Source organism: Poecilia formosa, unplaced genomic scaffold (assembly GCF_000485575.1).
Source record: "Poecilia formosa unplaced genomic scaffold, Poecilia_formosa-5.1.2 Scaffold16, whole genome shotgun sequence".
NCBI classification, from domain to species: Eukaryota; Metazoa; Chordata; class Actinopteri; order Cyprinodontiformes; family Poeciliidae; genus Poecilia; species Poecilia formosa.
In genome coordinates, this window is record NW_006799955.1 from 208717 (window position 1) to 234410 (window position 25694).

The window sequence follows — 25694 nt, forward strand, 5'->3', positions numbered from 1 at the left end:
GATAAAACATGATATATTTTTTAAAATGTGTAAAAGGTAAATAAAAAATTTGAATTGCATGGTATCAATAACATGTTTGTTGAGGAATACCTTGAATATGAAGTGATGAAAACTTTATTACAAAGACATTACAAAAATATTACAAAAAGATGACCTCACCAGGTCCAAAAGGACCCACTTATGCATCAGAGGGCTAAAAAAAGTTATATATTAACTTGTTTAAGTTGAATCCATGCAAAAAAGTTGAAAGTGGTGAGGAATTTGGATTGTAAAAGGCTTAATGCTTAACGTTCAGGGCTCGTCCAGACATTGCTTGATTTCTGCTCACGCAAACCTGCAAACCGAATCAAAACTATTTTATTTTGATCTGGGAGTGGCAGTTTGTGTCACATAGTCAGAAAAAGGATTGTGCGCTGACACGAATAACAATGTCTGATGACACAGCTCAGACACGAACAGACATCCATATTGTGGTATGTGTGGCCCTCATTATTTCAAGCTTTGTCAATAAGTAGCTTCAAGGTTTGTGTTGTTATGATGTCACAGACAACTTTTCTTTAAATTCTCAAAATTGCATTTTGATGCTTATTTTTCTTCAACTCAATCTAAATTCTTGTTCAGACATAAATAAAAAACTTGAAACTTAAATGGGATCTGTCCTGGTTGATAAATCTAAGTAAACTCAGTTGAAATTCTAAGTAATATTTAAGACTGGCAACATCTTGTTTTATGGCCGTTACCTATATTGTTTTAATTTAGTCTGCATCTTTGACACAGTTGCTTGTGTAAGGTGCAACTGTTAGACAGTATCCTGTAACACACATGTTTATTCAACTTTGCATGGTGTCAGTTTTAAATAAGTTGTCTGACTGGTCTGTACTATCACGCATGGATTTCCAAGCTATCAGTTGTGACTCCATCCCTCCAAACTAAATAAAGTTGCAAAAACCGCTCTGCTTACTGTTTACCTTCTTAAAGCTGGATTTGATATGATTTCTGCTCCATTTTTGAGTTTTCTGGGTTTTGTTACAAACTGAGTTTACACTTCTCTCCGTTTTTTTGTTTTTCCTTCTGTTCTTCATACGAGTGGCCTTAATTATAAAAAAGATTTACTTTTTTTTGTTAAGAGGAAACCTACCAACATCTCCATTTAAACTAAACAACAAACTTTTTATTTAGAGTATGAGTGGTGATGTGCTGCTGAGTGTGATGAGCCGTCCTTTCTTGCGTTTTACTTTCTTGTAAAACATCACCCTCCTGACAAAGACACAAAGGTTTCCTTTAACTCTTGGGCCAACTCTTCAAAAGGGAAACAAGTCTTCATTGGTTGCATGTTGTAAGCATTTCAACAACAAATACTGTTTCTGCTTAGAAGGGCTTCTACCTTAATACATGAGTGAATAAATCATCTGGTGGTGGGGATTATTTTAAATCTGAACCTCCATCTGCATTACGGTGATTAACTTTTGCCAAAAATAAAATACTGTGGATTAGGTGATTTGTGCACAATCATTCTGGAACTTCATTCAATTAAATTGATCTATTGAGGTAAATTTATTGGTTTTGGTTCTCAGGGATATTCTGAGAGTAATTTAATAAAAATAAAAAAAGATGAAATTTCAAAAATAAAGCAAGAGGTGATACAAACCAACAGAGAAGAACCCTAAAAAGACTTTGAGGACAGCAGAGGGATAAAACAAAATTACAGTAATTACTAGGACAATAAATTTTGAGAAGAGGTTTATACAGGGACAAGGAACAGGTGAGTCTGATGACGAATTGTGGAACAGCTGTGAAGGGAGCATGAATTGGAGAGGCCTCTGCAAAGGCACAGTGTGACTATAACTGAAAATAATTAACACAGAAAAAAATTAGAGATGAGTGAAAAAGACACAAACAGAAGATGACAAAACACAAAGTAACCAGAAATGCAAAAAAGATTAAAATTTAAAATGCAAAATAATAAAAAACTGAAAACCAAAGTGACTAGTGAAATTTAAAGTCCCAAGGATAAGATTAGATAATGCATTGAGACCTGCCTTGGTTGTAAAATTAAAACAACCTGCTGACCCTGAACTAGTTCCTCACCTGCTTGTGCCATTTGTGTTTGATTGCAGCAACGGTGAAGGCTGTACCTCTGTGACCTTTTACCTGCAAACCCACTCAGTAGCTATAAAGAAGATTATAAACACTGAAAGCGATACACTAATTGGGCAATTACGGTAACTTTACAAGATTAAGCAAAATGCTTTACAACTTAACACAGACACAAAATTTATACAATGCCTTGCTCATACAAAACAAGGCATTTCATATGCGTAATATAGACTTGGGGTAATAAACAAAGCACACACTGATGTCTGGCTCTGTTGAGTGCTCTAAATCAAGCTGGAGTAGCAACAGCTATTTATATTTATTGATACGCAATAAAAATTAACAGAAGAGCTGGTCTTAGTCTTTTGTGTTAAAAACATAAAATGCAATCAGTAAGGAACATCCAAAGTCAGGCCAGGACATTTCTTCAAGGAAGTTTTGTCTGTATTTTTCCATCTCAATCTGTCAGTAGAGAGGTTTCCTCCCCGAAGGACTAACTGAAAAACGTGAGACATTTACTGTGTTCCTGCTGACAAACACAACAATAATCTTGCCAGAAGAGATAAAATATTTTTGAGGTTAGCTCATACTAGTAACTCCCACAGTGTGATAATGTGAGTTTAGCTACCACCTGTTATGTCTGTTTAATGCCTCTTTTTTTTCTTTTTTTTTTTTAAATCAACAGCAGCATTACATAAGTCTCAGTTTAATTCCCCAGTAATTAGTGATATCGCTAATTCTAAATGTTTGGAACTTCATTTCAACTAAATAATCATTGTTTGGTGGACAGAACAGAGAAGCTGTAAATATCTATTTAAATATATATATATTTTTTTTATCTTGCTTTAATATGCTGTAATATAGTGGTGGGCTGTCTCGGGTGTGGAATGACACAATAGCTGGGTGAAAAATGGTTTGATATATTTCATCAAAATTAAAATGTTTGTCTAAAAAAGCCTCAACATCATAAAGTTTTATCATGTTCTACACTTGATCATTTTAAGGCAAACAGAAAAACCCTCCATTATATGTTCTGTAGTGCAGATTATTATTTATACTTAACCCTTTAATTTTTAGATTGAAAACTTAATTTATCCTGGGTCTCATACATACCCAAAGTCTTTTATGTTATATCAATCCAGTTCCGTATCTATTATATTTATTCTACCTCAGTTTGGGTTAGTAACATTGATTTTAAATGCTTTTGACCTAGAAAACTTGATCATTAGAAAAAGAAACTCAATGTAGCTATTTCCTCATGCTGAGTCTGAGTCAAAGAAACCTTTGCCTTCTTCTCACAGTTCTTCCGCAACACACAAACGCCTGGATACACAAGAGTAAAATTAATTTACTAAATACGCTTAATTACACTTATGATGCAAATAAAGAACTTTAATTTTTTTTATCCACAACTAAGTTTATTTGTATAGCAAACCCACAAGAGAATTACTACTCAGTTTAAAAATGTAAACAAGTCAAAATACAATGGACTGAAATCCACAGTGAAATAAGCCTAAAGCTCTAAGGATATGTCAAAGCAAACAGAAAATCCAGTGAATGAATGAATTCACTTCCTGTTAGACTCACAGCGTGACCACCACCCTCCCTCTTACACAAATACCCAGCAGCCTCTGTCCCGCAAGGCATGCTGGGAGATGATGTTTCGCGGGAGATGGAAATTTCCAAGATATCCGTACAGAGTAGTGAGTGGAAATTTACCCTGCCCTCTTGCTCCTTTTATATAGATAACCATACCTTCCTTTGCAGGCTTTTTTCAATGAAAGTCACCATATTTTACCATAATTTTATTTGTCAGTTGAGAAAATTTGATAATATTAATATCATGATAAAATAGATAAAGCAGCAGTGTTTTTTTGTGTTTACATTATAAGCATAATTGGTTTATAATAACCACATCAGAATGAACTGTATTTGTAGCAGCTGTGGGAGCAGGGCAAGAAGACCTAGAGTAGTTTGATTGACTTTCATTCAATTTATTGACAGCCTTACTGGCATACTTTTAAATATCCAAGCAGCAAAAATATCTGATATATTTCACACTAATGCATACAATTACAATATTTAATGCAAATATATGTATATATGCAAAATGTTCACATTTGAACACAAAATAGGATTTTTTTTTAATTTAAGTTTGAAAGCAGTTATTTAACAAAACATCAAATACACATTGCTTATCATAAATTATGCACTGAAAGGACATGAGTGCTAGTTTTTTACAGTGACAGGTATACTTTATTTGGATCACATGCGGGATTTCTATGGAAGTCTGCTTTGTAAAAAAACAAAACAAAAAAAAAACAGATATTCCTTAAAAAGTATATTTTCCAATTGGCATGGGCAACATTATTATTATGTGACAAAACCTCAAAAAATCTAAACGGGATTGTGGAGCTGCTGTATCAGTCTATTAATAAAAGATGCAATAATTACCTAGAATTTTCCAGGATTCAAATCTAAACCCAAATTAGATTAAGTGTCAGACTTCCGTAGCCAGAAAGAGCAGGTGTTTCTGGTAGTTTCTCTAAGGCCAAGCAGCTCAGAGATTTACTATTATTACTGAGTTATTCTCAGATAAGCAGCAACCTTTGTGTCTAAGTATAGGGCTGCATGTTTTGAAAATGATATAGTAGTACTCTACAGTTTGCTTGAATAAAAAGTTGGACAATGTGCATTGACAATGAATTATAGAATATTTCCACAAGACAGCAAATACAAGTGACGTTTATTTTAAATACACAAGTGACCAGATATGGGATTAGACCCAAGTAAAACGCACCTGGCCTGGTTCCATCAATTTATATAAGCATGTGGGATAATACCGGTAAGTAGCTGGAACAACTTCTAGGCACTGTTGGTGCATCCCTTTAATACGTCACGGGTCCACGTGTGGGGCGTGGATTTGTATTGGTTCCTATAAGGAGCACGAGACTGATAGGTTATCGTTGTCTGACGGAGCATCACAGTTGAAGAGGAACTCTTCTTCAACGGGGGAAACCGACTTATCCGGGCCATATCTACACACTACGAGAAAACAACCTCTCTTCCTGGGAGGACGGAGTATATTCTTCTTCCTGTTCATCGACTTCAAGGGGCGTGGAGTGGCGTGTTGAAGCGCGTCTATTGAGTGATATTTTTTTGCAGTGCAACCCGGTGAGTGTAATCCACGTCTTTAAATCGATCCCATTTAAAATGTACCGACTGAATATCACTATTAACCCGCTAGGAGTGTGTTTCCAATGAAAGACGCGCGCTCTCTCTCTCTTATCAGCGATTGTTTTAGTAAACCTCGTCTGACAACATCCCTATGCTGACGTCAGTGTATGAAAGCTTTCGTTATCTTAAAGAAAAGACCCGCTTAGCGCCACAATTCGGCTTTGCGAGCGCAGGCAAATGTCCCAGCTATGCCGGAGTGGTTATGAATGAGAGATGTAATATTAGGATGCGCGGCATTTTCGCGCGAATGAATGAGCGGCTGTTCTAGAATTTTCTTGCCACCTGATAGGTGGATCCGTGTCTGCTGGTGCTCTGGTGTCGCCTCCTCTTTGTATTCATGGGGCAGTCTGCGGCTGTCATCCGCATCTGGACGTCAATTAAAGCCCCATTGTTCGTTCCATAGCGATACTCTTGCGTCTCGTTTTATTTTGCTCCAAGGCTCTAGCGGAGTTACAGAGCCTCACCTGTGACTAAACAAACAGCAGCACACCCCGTTTCATGCCCTCCACAAGCTGTTTCAATGGGATTAAGTTGTATCACGTTGCTTTATTTGTATTGCGGGGCTGATAGTAACCAAATGACTTAGGTTGTACTGATACGGTTTAAAGCAATTTAACCGTCTGGTGTTCTGCTGAGTTTTTTTTTTAGGCTTTTGAAGACAGAAATTCAAACACGACTGGAAGGTAATTGTTAGCCTGGGATTTAAACTGACAGGAGGAGGAAGGGCAGAAGAGTTGCACCTGTGGTTTGTTGTTATACCTGTTTTATGACGGAGCCTTGTCGTGTCTCTGTGCCACCTGACAATGTCAATGCCATCTCTCGAGCTAAGTTGGGACCCTTTAAATGCATCGCATAATACCAGTGGAGTTATTTAATGTAACTGCAAATAAAACACGTTTGCATTTTGGATTAACTCTGGAGTTTAATCAAGATTTGTTTTGATTGTGTGCCTGTGCACCTTTCTGTTGTATGGGTGTGTTCTTTTTTTAACCTTTTTCTAGGTAGCATGTAGGGCTGTGTAATAATATCAATTTTTCGATATATATCGATATTTTCTTTCCTAGAAAAAAATCGATATTCATCTGCAAGTTTCGTAACATCCAACTGTCACCTTGGTCCCTCACTGCTTGCTTCTCCGGGAGAGTGATTAGGTCATCAGGCTTAGAGTGATTCCTTCAGATGTTAAGTGTCAAGGTTAAAAAGGTATCAAACTATTCAGAGCAGGATACTTGGTGCACTTTATTTACTTTACAAATGCAAGTAAGCTACAGTTTGTACGGTTTCAATTAAAAGAAACATGTTTTCTCACCACTTCTTTGATTCATTTTGTCCAGCTGTCGACTTTAAGTCTGTGTCCATGTCCAACCAGAGCTAGGTATTGTGTAGCTGGTGCTTTTAATCAGTTTTCAGTTAAATTAATTCAATCCAACTCTATAACAGTCACAAAATGTCACCAAAATCACTTTGTCCCTCTGAAATCTTTCAGAAAATCGCAAAAGTGTATTGAATTGTATCGTTTGCTGAATATAGCAATATATATATCGTATTGTGAGCAGAATATCGTGTATCATATCGTGAGATTATTGTATCACTACAGCCCTAGTGCATTGGGTCTGTGATGCCAGACATTTTTTTTGGCACCATCATAGACAGGCTGGCTTGCAAAGACTTGTCCCATAATCCAAACAGAATCGGTTCATTTGCCATCAATGATCTTTCTTTGTGAAACATATTTAGGATGTTAGATAAAGGGTTTCTGAACAGAGCGATTGTCCAATATCAGTTTAAAATGATGCAATACAATTGTGAAATAAACATTTTTTTATTTCTCTTTATGCTGCCTTACTTGTCTGTTAGGAATTCTGACTGAAAGCTCTTTACATGCTTTATTCTGTGCACATGTGTGCAAATAATCATCTGCTTCTTTAGAAATAACTGCCTAAACCAAACATGACAACCATTTAAATATAAATTAATATTGTTTGGATAAACTGCAATGATGTTTTGTGTATTAGAAGTTATTTTTAGACTTGACTCCTCTTGCGCTAGTGGTTATCTTCAGACTTCTGGACCAACTCTTTATACTAAATTAAGTTAAAAGCTTGATTCTTTCTCTATGCAGGCTAACTATTTAATTCTTAAAATAATTCAACAAGAACAGTTTAAATAAAATGTGAGCTACCACATGCATAGAACCGTTACTCTGGCACTGGGGCTGAGTGAGTCGGTCCTGGCAGCATTGGGAAAAAGGGTGATTATGTTTTAATCCCGTATTATGTAACTTTGCAAATCAAAAATAAAAATGTATTTACTGAGAATTGTCCCAATGTTTCTGAGCCAGGGTCTCCTAGGCAGTTTATGGCAACCACATGGATAAATAGGCCTTGTTGGTGACTTAATAAAACTGAAAACAAAGACTTCTTTTATTGAGAGAGATGCTTTTGCATAGAGCATGGTTGTGAAAAAGAAGGCGTAGGGGTTATTTTCTGCTATGTATGACAGGGTGAAACCTCAGGAGCAGCCAAACATTCAAGTGTTTGTGAGAATGGGGAAAAAAAATACAAACAAAAAAACAAAAACAGATGTGCTCAAACTTCCCCCAAATGTTTTCCTTTTTGCTGACTCTGTATTTTTATTTGATCCATATGATTGTCTGTCTGAATATGTATTGTTCACCAAATATTCACCCTGCAGGAGAAATTTAGACCTGGCATCTCTGTTGAGCGGATGGTCAGTTTAAGAGCATTAGCTGCAGCCATTTATGGAAATCCTCCACAAAAATTGCCTTTGGATTAATTTTTGTCCTGTTGTGAAGCAAATAAGTCTGAGATTTATATGTGAAAGTACTATTTATGCAACTCTAAGTCCTAGTGGAGAGTGAAGAGATAAAAACCCGGGGTAAGATGCGTCACCTTCTGCGGAATCTGAGCATCGAGCTGCACATCTCTTGATATCTAAATAACATTCACTGTAATCATAAAGCAGGTAATATACTACAATTTGAGATGCTAATTCTTTAATACATTAGTTTGAACACAAATGTATAGAACATTGGTCACAAACAAATAGAACCTGTCTGACAACATGCAGTAGGCTGTAAGATCTCATCATGATTTTAAAAAAAACATAAGAAAATCAACATAAGAAAAACAAATCCATTGCAACATTTCCCTATAAATCCAATTATACACAATAATGCATAATCCTAATAGCGGTTCAGCAACCGTTTTTAGATCCCGTCACTATATTCCCCAGGAATGTTTGCTATGTTGTAGCTGAGGTAACACATTGACACTGAGATGCTCTGAAAAATATTGTGACTGGGAGGCAAAATAGTTCTACGTAGCTGAACATAGACAACACCGGTAGCCTACAGGCTACTTGTTAACAAGCTTAAGGTGCTGTATTGTTATTAGCTAGTCATCTTTTAGCTAACATTACCTGCTTCCAGCAACATTACTCAACTCAGTCGGTTAGTTTGGGGGGAAAACTGTGCAAAGGTCTTTGCATTTTGCTGGTTTACTGCCATGATCCTAACACACCTGCGTAGCTCCGCACAGCAGCAGCAGACCTCCGTCGCTGCCGCACAGGTGTAAACCCAGCACGGGCGTCTCAGCGTTCATGTTGGGTTTAAAGACGGCTCGGAAAAACAGGTTACGAAATGTTAATAACGGATTAAACAGTTTTAACTGCTGAAAAAAGGGACGAGGGCACAGATATGGGAAATGCGGAAGTCCCTTCCTATATGTTATAGAAATAACAGACAGTTTGCCACTCTGAGGTAAAAACCGACTATGGTAAAAACAACAAACAGCTTCCAGTCCAAGGAAGCTGACTCTGTGCCCGTCCATGCCGCCGGGCCTGTATTGTGTGAATGCATGTAGGGAGCTAACATAGGTGTGCAGCAGTGTCTTGGAAAAACGTGCAGAAAGTTGTTCACAGTCTCAGTCACAGACAGTGTTGTAAAAAATGCTGTACTGGTAAACACTCACCACAACCACAAGAATGTACACCCCTGATTATTTTAATGGTACATCCCAATGGGTGGCGCTTATCTCTAGAGACAGCTAAGATAAAACAATTTAACAGAAATTCATATAAGAAACCAGATGACTCAATTTCTGTAACTGAAATTAATAAGATTTGTTGATAGTAATTTGAATATTACTGTAAGGGGTAATTTTTGGTACTGAGTCTTATAGTGACAATCTTTATTTCAGTGAAGTCTGAATAAAGATTGTCACTGATGGAGGCATGTTTATTTAAAAAGAGGCATTTTGAGGAACTGTCCAAAAATAAAGGCACACAAGGTTTTCTAGATCTAATTAAAATTATGTATTTTTTGTGTATCTATGGGATTTTCTAAGCGTAGGCATATTCTTAATCCAATAAGGAGTTGCATGACACTGTTTAGAGGACACCAACATGGCCTCATATTAGGGTGTGTAGGAACTGTGTAGCTGTTGCCAGCGGCGTTTTGTGCTTTCTTGACTCAGCTTACATAATATTTCAGTTCTAGCATGGCTCGAGGTTAGTTGTATTTTAACAGACTCGGAAGAAAATCTCAGGAAAGGTAAATCCCTTTTTAGTCCAGGTGGCACTAGAAAAATACAACCGAAGCAAATCCCATTTCACTGAAGGTGCAATTCTTGTTTTTTTTTATGTTTGACATTTCACTATTTATTTTCCTTGTCATTTTTAATATACGTTTTGCTATGTGACCTTGGTGTCGGTACACATTACTCAATGTTTCTCCTGTTGTGAGTTCTAACATGTTTGTGTTCAGTGTTTTTTCCAAGTAAAAGTCATAATACTAATGATGTGTTTCTCTTTCTGTCTTACAGGAGTATTTAATCTTGGCTTTTCTAAACTGGTGACCTACAATGCCCTGCTCAGCCACCAACAAAAACTGAGCCGACAGACTACCTTGTTAATCTTTTTCGACCTGGCAGTGGATCAGTCCCCAGCTTTTGTTTTGACTGAAAACCAAAGCAGCAAAATTTAAAAAAAAAATATTTCTGCTATTTTTTTTAATAAATCACACTTATAATTCTAAAAAAACTTGGACATTTCCTTCTTTTTAAGCTTTAAAGGAATTAATTTGTAAAAATGCATGCCAGGATGGAAGCAGCGGACATTTCAGTGGTTGCACTGTATTTTGTCCTGGTGCTCGCCATCGGGCTTTTGGCCATGTGGAAAGCCAATCGCAGCACCGTGAGTGGCTACTTCCTCGCTGGACGCTCCATGAACTGGGTAGTGATAGGGGCGTCCCTCTTCGTCAGCAACATCGGCAGCGAACACTTCATAGGTCTGGCCGGGTCGGGTGCAGCAAGCGGCTTTGCTGTAGGAGCCTGGGAATTCAATGCAATCCTTCTTCTGCAGCTGCTCGGCTGGGTGTTTATCCCCGTCTACATCTACTCTGGAGTTTACACCATGCCAGCGTACCTGTCGAAACGTTTCGGTGGGAACAGGCTGAAGGTTTACTTCGCCTGCCTGTCTGTGCTGCTCTACATCTTCACCAAGCTCTCCGTGGACCTGTATGCTGGCGCTCTCTTTATTCAGGAGTCCTTGGGGTGGAACCTTTATCTTTCAATTCTTCTGCTCATCAGTATGACTGCTCTGCTCACCATTACTGGTGGACTGGTTGCAGTGCTCTACACAGATACTCTTCAGGCAGTGCTGATGATTGGTGGAGCCCTGACCTTAACCATCATGAGCCTAATCAAAGTTGGTGGACTAGAAGGGGTCAGAACTAAGTATATGCAAGCCATTCCTAATGTCACCGCAATAACGGCTGCTGGAAACTACACATATTCACCATCTTGTCACATTGAACCAAAGCCAAACTCACTGCGCATCCTTCGCGGCCCTCTAGATGAGGATATTCCTTGGCCAGGTTTCATTCTGGGGCAAACCCCTGCATCCATTTGGTACTGGTGTGCAGACCAGGTCATCGTGCAGAGAGTATTAGCTGCTAAGAACATTGCTCACGCTAAGTGCTCAACACTCATGGCTGGATTTCTCAAGATCCTGCCCATGTTCGTGATAGTCATTCCAGGAATGATCTCCCGCATCTTATTTGCAGATGAGATCATCTGCATTGGGCCGGAGCACTGCATGGCCGTGTGCGGTTCCCAGGCTGGGTGCTCGAACATCGCTTACCCACGCCTGGTGATGGCGGTGATGCCGGTGGGACTCAGGGGTCTTATGATGGCTGTCATGATTGCTGCTTTGATGAGTGACCTTGACTCAATCTTCAACAGCGCAAGCACTATCTTCACCCTGGACATTTACCAGTCTCTCCGGAAGACAGCTTCGCAACGCGAGCTGCTGATTGTAGGCCGCATGTTTGTTGTGGTCATGGTGGTAATCAGCATCGCTTGGGTCCCTGTAATCATTGAGATGCAAGGTGGACAGACATACATATACATCCAAGAAGTTGCTGGCTATCTCACCCCACCAATAGCTGCCCTTTTCCTGCTCGGTGTGTTCTGGAAGAGGTGTAACGAGACGGGCGCCTTCTGGGGAGGCATGACGGGTTTCGTGCTCGGTACCATACGGCTGATCCTCGCCTTCTTTTACCGCCAGCCACGCTGTGACCAGCCAGACAACAGACCCTTCTTCATCGTCCACATTCACTACATGTACTTTGCGGCTGTACTCTTCTGGATTTCAGGGTTGGTTGCTGTGGTGGTCAGTCTTTGTACCTCTGCACCGGATGATGAACAGGTGCGCACCACCACAGTCTGGGGGCTCCGCAAGCTGGAAAAGGTTCCCCTGAAGGACAGAGCTGAAAAGTACGGTCTCAGAGAGAAGAACCAATGCAACGGCAGCGAAGTCTACTATAAAGACATTCCTGCAGATGTCAAAATGGAGAGGTGTCTAGATGGAGCTGAGATCAAGCTTCTGGTCCCGTCCACAGACCATGATCCAGCTACTCCCAGCACGGAAACGTCCCCTGCCTCCACCCCTGCTGAGCAGCCTGCTTTCAGCCAGATGGATATGGTCAGACCAGAGCAAGGAGAAAAAGGCCTGTGCATGCGCTTTATTGACTGTTTCTGTGGGTACAAAGAAGAACCACATGGCGCCCCGCAGAAAGTCTCGCAGGAAGATGAGAAGGTGACTGCAGCGATGCTGTACGAATCCCCCAGAGATAAAATCCTTCTCAACCTGGCCCTATTCATGGTCTGCTCTGTGGGCATATTCATGTTTGTGTACTTCTCACTGTAGTTGGACACTGTGCAGAACTGTTCAGATAATTTCTTTGGAATATGTAAGATAAGTGCAAGGTACTTTTGGGCTGTTACAGCAGTAAAAAATGTTTTTTTCACGGATTATAAATTTTGTCTGTAATATTTACAGTTATTTTTCGTAGCTCACTAACAGGCATTTAAGCTTGTTATCATTTTTAAATGAGTTAAGCTTCTCCACGTGAAAAAGAAAAGCAAAACACATTGTACTTCTGTGACTTTGAATCCTATTGTTAATCTTGTATTTAAAATGTCTACTGGGACTTTCAGAGTTGTTCTATAAGTGAATTTAATATTTGCCTTACTATATATGTTTTTGTTGCATTTGAGGATGGGTTGAAGTATTTATGACCTCTTTAGAAAGGGTGCAAGAGAAAACATCAAGAAGAATTGCTCGGTACTTAACGAATATTGCAAATGCTGCTTATTTTTTTGAAATATATTTTTAATAGTGATAATTGAAATCATTGATTTGACTTACTTAATATGTTGCATTTAGAACCACTTTATAGAGTTATAATTAAGAAATGTATCCATGTTTTTCTGCTGATCGGTGTCAGAAAGAGAAGCACAACTTAAAAAAAAATATATATATATTTTTGTTATAGTCAAAAATAGACATGGTATAGTTAAGTTAGTCACTTTTGACCAAATTTCAGTTATATTTGGAGCATTATTGCTCTTTCTACTACTTTATACACTTTGTGTTTTACACTACGTTATGTTTGTGATTTTTCTTTTTTGCTATTTTATTGTAACAGAAAGCATCAGTTTTTGTTTGATGTCTTGTTGTGTTTGACATTAGACATATAAAGTCTTTTGCAAATCTTTTAGGGCTCATTTTGTTCAAATTGCTTTCATACTAAGCTGTTTATTGTGTGTCCACTGTCTGTTTTTAAATATTGTTTGTCTTTTTAAGTGCATTTTCTATGAAGCTCCTACCAAATGTGTCTTATTGTGCAATGGATAAGTGGGGAAAAAAAGAAGAAAATTTCCAGAGAGCACAAAAATAGAAAGTATTTTTAAAGTTTTGACTCAACCAGCTTTTTAATGAGGTGTTTTTTTTGTGGCATAAATTGAGACTGATGCTGCAAAACTTAAATATGTCAGGGTTAGCATTTTGTTGGCACAGCTTGCTTCTGACGTTGTCATTTAAATTTTTCTTTCCAATCTGCTGATCTTCTGGATTGTGGTAATTGTTTGAGTCACGACTACAAAAGATATGAAGATATTTAAAGGAAGATCTGAATCAGGTGTTGCCCAACCCTGAGTGCAAAATGTCAGTTTGTGAATGAAATAGGCAAACCCTTTTTCATGTCAAGACATGTTGGGATGATAAGAGATAATTGCTGTATGGGAAAAAGCTTTAAAAGTTTTTTCTTTCCTTTTTGAGAGAATATACATTGTTATTTTTATTCTAGAGACTGTAAATAAAGTTTCTGTGGAGACCAGAAGGAAGTATGTTTTCATTCTTTATTTATTTTATATACCCAAGTAAAAGTTGTTTGAACAGCTAACATAATAATAATTAATTATGAATAATAAATTTAATTTGTAATGCACTTTTCATTAATAAAAATCTCAAAGTGCTACATGGTGCAGCTAAAAACAAATAAAATCAACAATCAAAAAAAAAAAAGAGTAATTTAAAAGTGGAGTAGGCTTGTCTAAAAAGAAAAGTTTTCAAGCCGGTTTTAAAATTGGACAATAATTGCGGGGCTCTCAAATAGTCCGGGAGAGAGTTCCATAGACGAGGAGCAGCCAAAACAAATGCCCGATCAACCATAGTCCTTAGTCTTGATCGAGGAAGATGGAGAAGATTACAGGCTTGGCATCATAAGGATCTAGAAGTTGAATGTGAAATAAGGAGGTCCTTCAAATAATCCGGTGAGGTTCCATATAGACAGTGATGAGTGATAAGTGCAATTTTATACTGAATCCTATAAGTTACAGGAAGCCAGAAATTCAGCTTTTCTGTTTATTATATTCATAATATGAGACAACCCAAAGTAGCTTACATTGTTGCATTGTACTCTTGAATTATATTAAGCATCCTTGGATAATTTTGTTCTTTCAAATGGTATTCATAAGCATAAACATGACATTATGGATAATTTGCACTACATATGCAATTGCAGTTTAATAATAATAGCAGTAGTAGCTGGGAATTACAAATACAAATACATCATATTAGCTGCAATAAATATTTTACTTTTAAAATGTCAATATAACTCATTAGTGTTTCTGTTTGGATGTGTATTCATATTATTAATAATTGTTGCACAATATTAAAAAAGCAAGAATTTAAAAATTAAGCTGATTAAATTCAGATCAGATTTCTTCTATCTTCTTACTGCATTTCATCTTAAATGATTTACCATCACGTCATACCTACATTAGTTAGATATCGAAACCTTAACCATCTTCTTGTAGAGAATGTATGACGTAAAGATGTAGGACTGTAACTAAATCATCAGTCATTATGTCACTCCTTTCTGAACTTCCTATGGATAGAGATATGTGATCTTGTTGACTAGGATTACATAAACCTCAGCAAAGAGAAATTAATCTACTTTGAATCTGATGGGGACTGGGTTATCCCAAGCTTCTTTACCAAAGATTCAACAAATCAAAATCCCAACATCAGTAGTTATAAGGGTTCACGTTTCCGTTACTGACCAAATCTCACATGAGTGTAACTTTCCATCTGGATTTAAATTAGAAATACAACACAGTAGTAAATAATTCACCTTTTGTCAGTTTTCTGTTTGAATTGGATTAAAACTATGACACTGAATCCTAAATAAAGCAATCCAATAAAGATTGTTGGGTAATGCATTGACTAAGGGACTATATTATACAAAGCGATCTGATCCCCACTGTTGATCCCCCTTTGAATCAGAGGGTGATATTTGGAGGCCATGATCTGAGTGCCTACTTAGTCTGTGACTCATCACTGATATGCTGCGACTTACCATAGTAACAAGCGAAATGTGGCATGATGGGAGAGAGGGGGTGCAGACAAAACCACTTTCTGGTTGATTATGAGCAGGTGTCACACTTAAAATTGATAAAATGAATTAAAATATTTCTCTTGTCATTGAAAACACAACAACATCTGTTTGTTATTTAGATAAATAATGCAACATTGCCAATGATTAGCTAAACATTTCCAAGAATGACCTTAACTTGCCTCTGTGTGCGGACTGTGTACCTGGCAGGCATTTCTGCAGTGAAACAAATAAGTAATTGCAGGATAAAGGACAAACAATGGGATAAAAATATAGTTTTTTAGTAATCATAATATTTAAATAGGCATTGTCATTAATTTATCAGACAAATTTAATGACCGTCAAAGGTAAACTGAGAAAATAAAAACAGTTTTTACATGTTTTTTTTTTTTTTTTTTTGCATCAAAAGTTGATCTAGGCCAACATCATCATTTGTGACCCCTAGAGGTTTCGTAACCTAATTGTGATTGATAATCTTTTCTGGAGATCTCAGTTCAATTTCTACTGCTAGATGTGTTTATCAAGAAGTCACACTAATAGAACCTGTCTGACAGCAGGAAGTAGGCGAGCCGATATTAAAAAGCAACACATCGTTTCCAGATTTGTAGAACTCAAAGAATAAACAGGACCAGAGTCATTTTTAACATCTTTTACACTGAGGTTAAAATGTATTTATAAGGCTTTGGGAATCCAGTGAACCTGGACAGAAGCCGCTATCCACATATGGAGGAAACATGGAACAGTGGTGAACCTTCGCAAGAGTGATTGGCTTACAAAAGCTTATTGACAACTCATCATGTCATACACAAAAGAAACCAAGAACATGTTCTGCAGACCTCATTAACCTCAATTAAGTCAGTGTTTGTGATTCAACAATAAGAAACAGATTGGGCAAAAACGGTATCCATGGTAGGTAGAGTTCAAAGGTGAAACCACAGCTGACTAAACACGACACAAAGGCTGTTTCACATTTGCCAAATTAAAACTTGATGGTTCCCGAGATATTTGAGAAAATATTCTGTGGACAGATGAGACAAAAGTTGAACATTTTAGAGGACATTCCCATTAAACTTGGTGTTAAACTAACACAGCCAGATTTGGTGCTGGTGGAGTGATAATCCAGGGCTGCTTCAATGCTTCAGGACCAGTGACAATCAGCTGATAATCTGTGGGAAAACTGATGCTTGCAAAAGCTCTATTTCCATTATGACATGAACCTTTGACATCAAAAGGTTCATGTCAAAGGTTTTGACATGAACCTTTTCCATGTCAAAAAACATGTTGGGATGATAAGAGATGATTGCAGGATGGAACAAAAATGGCCGTCTTTATGTACAAAGATGGCAGAGGCATAACCTAAAAGACTTCCAGCTGTAAATGTATAAATTTTTCTTCCATTTTCCACTAATGTTCTACGTTAAGTCACTCTATCACATAGACTTCCAACAAAAGGATGAAATACTAAAACGTTCAAAAGGGATGTACTGTAAATCTGTAAATATTTTTTGGTACTTGCTGATCAATAGACATGTTAGCATAAAAAAAAAAATACTTGAACTCTGATAAAGGTTTGTGCCAAGTCTAATGGTTCTTCATGGCACAGACATCAAACTAACGTCCTGTAGATGTGGACAACGTTTTGTGAGTTTTTTTTTTTTTCCCAACAAAGCTGTTGTTTGCAAATTCGAATTCAGGTATCCAAAGCATCACTGATATTTTGCATGACTTCCAGAATGTTTAACAACCAGCATGAGTTTTAAGTTCATATGATTTCTTTTTGCTCAATGTATCGCTCAAGATTTCGGATGCATTTTGCTTACTCCTCCACTAACCCCCGCTAGTCTCATTCCCAGCCTCTTGCCCAAGAGGAAACTAATGATATTGTCCTTGTGGAAAAGTACTGGCATTTGGGCCATGCTTTGTTCATTGTCTATTTCAGACAGAGAAAGAAACAGTCTGAGACAAATACTTAGATAGAAGCGGAGAGGCAAGATATATTATAAAATAAAATTATAAGCGACATAAATCTACAGTGCTTTTTTTTTTTTAATCAAGCACTTTTCTGTCTTTTATCTTTCCGTTTGTTTCAGTGTTACTCATTGAAGTGAGTCTCTAAAGTCATGGCAGAGTCCCTGCAGATAGAGTGCCTTCCAAATGAGCTAACTTGAAGCTTTTCATTTCACATTTTCACATTTTCAGTGTGTTTTATTAGTGCGTCTTTGTGAAACTTGAGGAAAAATAATAGATGTTTTTCAAATCTTTGCACGTGTCAAAATTCTTCAAACTTCTTTTGCAATTTTAAAAGTCTTGCCACAGATTCCCCACTGGAGTCTAACTGCAATGTGTTAGACATATCATTTTCTAACACTACAGTTCTCCTTCTGAGAGCTGTTAGATTTACTTCGACCAAAAACCCATCGGTCCTGAACATTGCCTTATCGATATCTGCTGCTTCTCCAGAGAGACCGGGGGACTCGTCACTGCTCTCCAAGCAAAGCTCTCCTTCCTCATTCTTTCAGTTTAGTCATAATAGGTTTGAAACTGTGCTTCCTAAGATGACCAAAGCTTTATGTGCAGTTTTATAACTTAACTCTGCTTAATGTACTCGCAACTATATCTGTGACCTATGCTCCTTTGTCTTCAAGATGTGGTTTGATTGCTGTTTTTCTTTTAGCAAACCCCTAGGCCTTGATAGAACGTATACACATAGGTGAACTAAGTGGTGGCTACAGAAGGATTTTATTTAGATGTTTTAGAGTAAAGTCAGAAAGATGAAAATGCACTTCACACTTCTCAGTTTTTTAAAAACACAATTTATCCATTAAACTTTCTCATCATAACTCTACCTATTTTGTTTCTGAGGTAAAAGCCCAGTACAGTGCAATCAGTGGATCTAATGTGAGAAAACATGAGAAGTTGAATACTTTTTCTAAGGTTCTCTGTAATGGATGCAAAAACTGAGACAGCTGCACACAAATAAAAATGTTAAATCGCATAAGGCCTCCTGTGTAAATTTGTGTGAATATCATAGGCTTGAATCCTTGACAGCATCTTTCACAGTGCTTACATAACTCTATTATTTGATGGACAGTAGAAGCAGTTCGCCCCGAGGTAACATCTTGACAAACCCGTGTCTCCAGGAACAGATTTACTGTTGTGAATAAAAACAGGTTAAACTTCACCTTTGATCTGAGACACTGATCCAGTCGTACAAGACTGGACCGCATCCAGTAAAAACAAGCTGTTGAGTCACAGGGTGTATTTAGCTTTTTGTCACATTGCTTCTGCAGCTTGCCTCAGGCTTCATCGAATTAATAGTGGCATGACAAGCAGGGAAAGTGATGTTTGGATTGTTCCTTTGCAGGACAGAGGTCTTGTTTGAATGCTGGCAGAGAGACTTTGCATATGTGGGGTTTGCGACTTCCTCCCACAGACCCAAGTTTTAAGTGTGCATGACTCTGTAGCGATGCGCCAAGGGCAAAGTGCATGCGAAAAAGGGAGAAATTAAGAATTACTGGTGTACTGACTTAACTCCACATGGTGTATGCTTAATCATAAATACATGTGACTGTGGCCAAATTAGGGTGTACTCATTTGTTTTTCAAGTCTGTGTTTGAAAGAGCAATAAAAAAAAGACACTCCTGAAAACCAACCATGACATCATGTTGATAAGGTAAACTAAAATGCTCCCTGCTTCCACAGGGAAGATTTCAAGGTCAAAATAAGGTAATTTATGGCTTTGATCCTCTGATGCAAAATGCTTCTGTGGTTTTAGGAAATTATCCAGCTGGAAGGGATGTTTTTTTATTTGTCTCTGCTTTACATGAAGCCAGACACAAGGACAAACTTTTTTTTTTTTTATCACCTTTGAGAAAAACTGTTTATATACATGATGTAATGAGATTGATGATAATCATGGGAAAAGATAGGTGAAAATGTTAAAAAAATGTTCAAGTGTCGCTCAGGGATTTTCTGTAGCATCTTCACAGACTTTATAAGCTGTGTGTTTTTCTTCAGATTTGAGCACATTTTGAGCCATCGTAGCCTTGAACTGTCATTTTTAATACTTGATTTTTGCGTCTCGGTTTAACTTATTGGTAACACTTTATTTGAAGGGGGTTGAATAAGACTGTCATGACACTTTCATTAACATGACATAACACCTGTCATGAACATGAATAAGCCTTCATGAATATTTATGACTGTTGTCATAAAGCGTCATTCGGTTAATTATGACACTTTTAATACAAAGTTGACATTATTCAAAATGTCTTTGTTATGACAACTTGACATTAACCAATAAATCATTATTGATATAAATTTGTTATAAAAGTATTACTGATTGCACTTTAAAAATCAGGTAACTTTATGTTATTAAAGGTAAAGTTTAAACAGTAATGATTTCTTGGTTAATGTCAAGTTGTCATAACAAAGACATTTTGAATAATGTCAACTTTGTATTAAAAGTGTCATAATTTACCGAATGACGCTTTATGACAACAGTCATAAATATTCATGAAGGCTTATTCATGTTCATGGCAGGTGTTATGTCATGTTTATGACAGTGTCATGACAGTCTTATTCACCCCCGTCAAATAAAGTGTTACCAACTTATTTAATTAGATTTTTTTCAGTGGATTCATTTTGAATGAACTGGAAGTCAGTAAAATCCAGAACCTTTTAAAAACAACACTGACAAAAGTTTCCAGTGAACTTATCCTCGCAAAGGATGGTAAACAACATTTTGCACATGAAACAAAGTTTTTTTTTTTTTAAAAAAAAAAAAAGCTCCACAGAGATTTTTAAAATTTATATGTAAAAAGGACTGAGTCATCATTGTTATTAGACGGCATGTTTACCCTGACATAAAAACATGCCACAGCTTTTGTTCTGTTATCACAACCAACCAGACATGCGAAGGTTTAAAAAATGTCGCTGTTGTTCATTCCCATTGAGGTAACAGCGGAAGCAGCCATGTAGAGAATGCAGTGAGACCTTTCAAATATACGGTGAACACATAGTCAATGCATTCCTGGCGTTCCCCGTGCACAGTCCCGACTGAACTATGGCGGCATGCCTGGGATTCTGGCGTTAATCCGCTGAATAGGGCTTCCCTGGCAAAAGGAAATATTTACCTCCTGCAGAAATAACAGCAGGAAGAATAGAGTCTGGGGTCACAACATAATAAGGATGAGTCAAAGAAACAAACACCGGCGAGGCCTTTTTATTCCAAGATCAGGCTCACCGAAGGCTGATCAACACAACAGTGACACAGTGCAAACCCTGTCAAAGAGCTGGATGAGATATGTAAGCAGAGAAGTTACTGATACGATGTACAGCCTAAAATAAGGTGACTCAGTTATGACGAAACAAACCTTATCTTATCCTCGCATGTCATAATGAGCGAGGTAAAACAATGCCCCTATCAATCTTCTTACGATTTACAGTATTGCTACCTGATTTCCACTGCTTACACAAAACAGCGTGCGGGTAAATCTAAATATTTACGACTGTGTGACGCTTCGGTCATTTCTTTTTTCCCTTCCACATCCCCTACGGAGCTGAATCTTTTGTGTCCTCATATGTTTTACACTTCCTAGGGATTTCACCAGAAGAGTGTTGTAATATAAAAACAGAGCTTTTCAAACTTTCTTCCCAGCATCGTAGACACTAAATGTGGAGTTATTTTTGAATGACAAGAGTTGAAATTATTTTAGGGTTTAAGAGATTGCCTTATGAAGTCTCTTTCATAAGACAATGAGGGCGATGGTGGCAACTGTGGTAGGAGTTCGTCCCTGAATTGCTGGGTTTGATTCCCACACTGTCTGCCTCTGTCATTGTTTCCTCGTTACCTGCAGGTGGTGGTGGTCGTCATGGCAGCCTCACCTCTCTCATTGTGTCCCAGGGCAGCTGTGGCTGCATTCCAGTAGCTTGCCACCATCAGTGTGTGTGTGAAGTGCCACACTGTCCAAAAGTGCTGTACAATTACAGACCGTTTAATATGTTTCTTTTACCAAGATTAAATTAAAAGTTAGAATAATACAACACCATTGGCCCAGACAGAGTCCTGACACTGCAAGGAGAAGCAAGCATAGAGAATGGATGGATTGATTAATTTTATTTTGTCTAAGTCAGTCTCGCAGCAGACATTTGTTCCAAAACTTTGCATCGGCACGCCACTCCCTCAGAAAACTCGGTTTAATTGTATCTGAGTGCTGTACTCAGCTCAAGGCCGGTTGAAAGCATTTGACTCTCTCACAAACACCTTCATTTTGTGCACACTGAGATAAGGTTTGTTTTTTGTTACACCAGCTAACCTTTTTCTTTGCACTAGCAAAAATTTACTTTGTAAAGAAGTCATAAAGCGTCACCGAACAATTGACTTCATGTTCAGAACAAATTCTACTCAGATATCATATAAGGTACACTTATTGCTATAGTGATATTTAGGAGTATTACTTTAAGTGGAGATCATGCCACACTATATTGTTTTGGTGAATTTTAAAACGATGGATTTATCTGGCTTTACTTTTGGCATCAGTGGTGCAGGTGGCAGCACTGTTGTCTTGCACCTAGGAGGTCCTGGGTTCGATTCCCGGCCTGGGGTCTTTCTGCATGGAGTTTGTGTGTTCTCTCTGTGCATGGGTGGGTACTCCGGCTTCCTCCCACAGTCCAAAAACATGGCTGTCAGATTAATTGGTCTCTCTAAATTCTCCTTATATGTGTGTGCATGGTTGCTTGTCCTGTCTGTCTGTGTTGCCCTGTGATGAACTGGCGACCTGTCCAGGGTGCACCCCGCCTCTCGCCCATTGATCGCTGGAGACCCCAATGGGACCAGGGTGTAAGAAAATGGATGGATGGATCTTCTTCCTTCAACAAATATGCACTTCCTTGTGTCGGTCTAGCTAGCATATCCGAGCCCAACAATAATATTCAAAGGTTTGTGGTGGTTACAAGATCAAATTCAAGGGGTGTCATTATGGAAAACAACTATTTCTCACGAAGGGGGGAAATAGCAATATAAGTTACTTATCTTACAGGAGCTATTTAAGAGGATTTAGGCACGAGTTACATTTTAATCACAAGGTTATTTAGATTCAGTTCTTCAGAAGGACTGAACAAAAAATTTCCGTGACGTCTACTGGATTTGCTGACTTTGAAAACAATAAATAATGGGTCAAAGAGACGGTTTGGGTTAATTTGTTACAGTGTTTGGGGTCAGGTGTAGTTTTCACTGCAGCAGGGCAGTGAGGCTGACGGAGGGATTCTGGTCTGTGGCAAGAAGAGGGAGTGGTGACCATATGAGAAAATCTCATGACCACGTCTGGAAAAATACTGTTGTAGCTCACTGAAGGGCAAACGAGGGAAAGAAAATAGAGAGTAACTCAGAACACCGGCAAGTTACAGAAGGAGAATGTTTGATCGATTGAACAGTTTGACAAATAACTTACAAGATGAGGATTAGTCATTGTTTTTTTTTTTTTTGTTTTGTGAATTTGATACCAGATGAATGGTTCCCAAGCCAACTAAAAAAAACACCAATGTCAGGATGTTCACATTTATGATTAGGTAAATTATTTATAATTTAACATTTGTGTATGATCTTTTATACATTTTGCTTAGCTTATTTTTATATTTTCTAATACTCAACATTTTGAATGGAAGTCATTGTCAACAAATAAGCAATTTTCCCCTAACGGCTCAACTCATTAAAGTAATTCTGATTCTGAAGTAATCACTGTCGCTGAAGTCAGCAATGAATTTCGGACGGAAATAAATGAGAATACGTGAGCGCATGTGAAAAACGAGCAGGGAGAAGTAAAAACGTGTCAATGAGCGTGTGCGCGATTTTGCATTTTGGAGCTTATGCAACATTTAAGCTCAGTTTGGGTTTTACGGTTCACTGGCTCTTGAGGATCTTTTACATATGTCACATTCACTGTAGGGATTGGTTGGCTGACCCCTGATGTTTAATCCAGCCAAGCTCGGGATGAAGCCAGAGAGCTTCTGGTCACAGCAGTCATTGCTTTTGCTCTCTGTAGCTTTTTTATGGCTATGTTGAGAAAGACGCCACAATTTTGCTACAAGACTTTAAATTTGTGCATTACTTAAGTAATGCAAAAAAATAAATAAAAAAACTTTAATATTTTTGCATTACACATCCCTAATTTCACAAACAATACGTGTAATTAGGGATTCCACAGGCCTCTAGTTTTGTAATCAACATACCTATACTGATGTTTGCTGATATAGAAACTATAACGGAGAAATGTAAGAAAAGTTTCAAAAATATTTGTTGATGGTGAAGGTGGTGACTCACGTGGAGCTGCAGCAATCATAGGACAATAAATAGCTCTGCATTCCACAAATATTACTTTCTGGGAGACTGACTGTCAACCAAAGATCTTTTTGGGGAAAGAACTATCAAGTAGAAGAAGGTGCTCATTTCAAATGAGTCCAATATTAAAAACTGTATGTGCTGAGAAAACAAAAAAAGTAAATAAATAAAAAGTAAACATCCCCACTGTGCAACACACTGGTTGTGTGTTTCTTTTCTTTTCTTTTTTTTTTTTTGGGCAGGGTATGCATAAATAAGAGAAATCATTAACCAAGAAGCCAAGAGGATGTTGTAACTCTGGACGAGATGCAAAGGTTCACAACTCAGGTGAGAAAACCTCCACAAATCAAATCTTTAAAGAAGAGTGTCAAGAAGAAAGCTGTCATTGAGAGAAAGTGATTAAAGGAAGCTTTGCAAATGTCTTTTGCAGCCTCCAACAAGCTTTGTTCCAGGATTGAAAAGAAAGAAATTCCAAATTACATGAAGATTTACCAAATATCTCTCTAGTGAGAGTTTTCATCTGTAAAGCAGGAAATATACTGGTAGTATTTAGGTTTGATAGTGTCATTTACAGAAGGAAAGTAAAACATTCATAAAAAAAAGGGGCGGGGATGACTTGGTCTCCACTTGCAGTTCGTTACAACACATACAATGTTGCAATGAGCTTTTGTCCCACAGAGTCTGCTGAAAACTGACCAGGGAGGAAGAGAAGCAGAGGAAAAATCCCGAGGTCATTGTGGAGTTTGGTGCACAGTGTGAATATTTTATCTCACTGGAACAGGAAAGTTCCCATCTGATGGAAAATAAAAGCTTGTAGCACTTGTGTCAGGACACCACAGCATGTACAATGTAGATAATATTCCACTTTTAATGTGTTGGCACATTAAAACTGACTGATCTCCATTTAGCACCTCTATTTTAATTCAAACTGTCTTTTGGTTTGTTTCATCCTTCTTCAGCCAAAAAATCAGAATGAAACGTAATGAAGTGGTTTACACATATATTTTTTTTAACAGAACCGAAGACGTGCAACGTTAACTTGATAGTGAGGAATCATAAATCTTCACCGAGGAAAGTCGCTTATGTTATACTGCCATCTAGCGGTTCCAAAGAAAATGAGCGGAGGCTTCGCCCACTAAATTGTGCTTTCTCCATGCAGTCAGGTTGTCAGACAATTCATTCTTTCTTTCTTTCTTTCTTTCTTTCTTTCTTTCTTTCTTTCTTTCTTTCTTTCTTTCTTTCTTTCTTTCTTTCTTTCTTTCTTTCTTAATTACAGCGAGCTTAAATATTTTTTTCACTGCTAGTATATTTTCTTTAGTAGCTGCTGTCAAACATCAGCTTCTTTTGTTGCTCTTTTATTAAAAAAAGTCACGCAAAAATCTAAAACCTAATTTAAGTTAAATAAAGATTGAAACAGTAAACTGACTTTGCTCTCATTCAACATCATAAGTAAATTAATTCAACGTAAAAGTTTTACCAGTGAAGATCTGCTCACCTTTTCCTGTGCTTAAATATCTTTATGTAATGAATTTCAGCATGTTGTCCTCAAAAGCTTGACAAAATGTAGAATCTCTGTGGTTGGGCAACAGTCTCTGTGTCCTCATCTTCATTATGTTAATCATAAGCAGCCACTCATTTAATCTGGGATTTTCAGTCTTGCTGTTCTCATTCAACTACTTAAAACTAAAGTAAACACACAATCTAACCTTGGTCTACACTACATATGTTTTCTTTTCAATTACAGTTGCTTATTTCTAAGTTTAT

At 37.7% G+C, this 25694-nt stretch overlaps 1 protein-coding gene and 2 long non-coding RNA genes across 3 annotated transcripts in view; 2 read left to right on the forward strand and 1 right to left on the reverse strand.

Annotated features, from left to right (window-relative positions):
• The window catches only part of LOC107835620 (uncharacterized), a 17289-nt gene extending 964 nt beyond the window's left edge, over positions 1-16325 (reverse strand). Inside the window, exons 1-2 of the long non-coding RNA XR_001661427.1 lie at positions 16314-16325; positions 13154-13155 (exon numbers count right to left, since the gene is read on the reverse strand). This is a non-coding gene — a long non-coding RNA (uncharacterized LOC107835620). The remainder of the gene's footprint in view (positions 1-13153; positions 13156-16313) is intronic.
• On the forward strand, positions 5032-14035 carry slc5a3b (solute carrier family 5 member 3b). Its single transcript, XM_007546356.2, has 2 exons — positions 5032-5268; positions 10176-14035. The coding sequence occupies exon 2, from the start codon at positions 10441-10443 to the stop codon at positions 12559-12561; it is 2121 nt and encodes a 706-aa protein (XP_007546418.1). The 5' UTR covers positions 5032-5268; positions 10176-10440; the 3' UTR covers positions 12562-14035.
• Positions 6791-25694, forward strand: part of LOC107835619 (uncharacterized) — a 19639-nt gene continuing 735 nt past the window's right edge. The window contains exons 1-2 of the long non-coding RNA XR_001661426.1: positions 6791-6933; positions 9260-9265. This is a non-coding gene — a long non-coding RNA (uncharacterized LOC107835619). The remainder of the gene's footprint in view (positions 6934-9259; positions 9266-25694) is intronic.

What these genes read in the sequence shown, in the direction of transcription:
- slc5a3b (XM_007546356.2), top strand. Translation starts at nt 10,441, where the DNA reads ATGCATGCCAGGATGGAAGCAGCGGACATTTCAGTGGTTGCACTGTAT.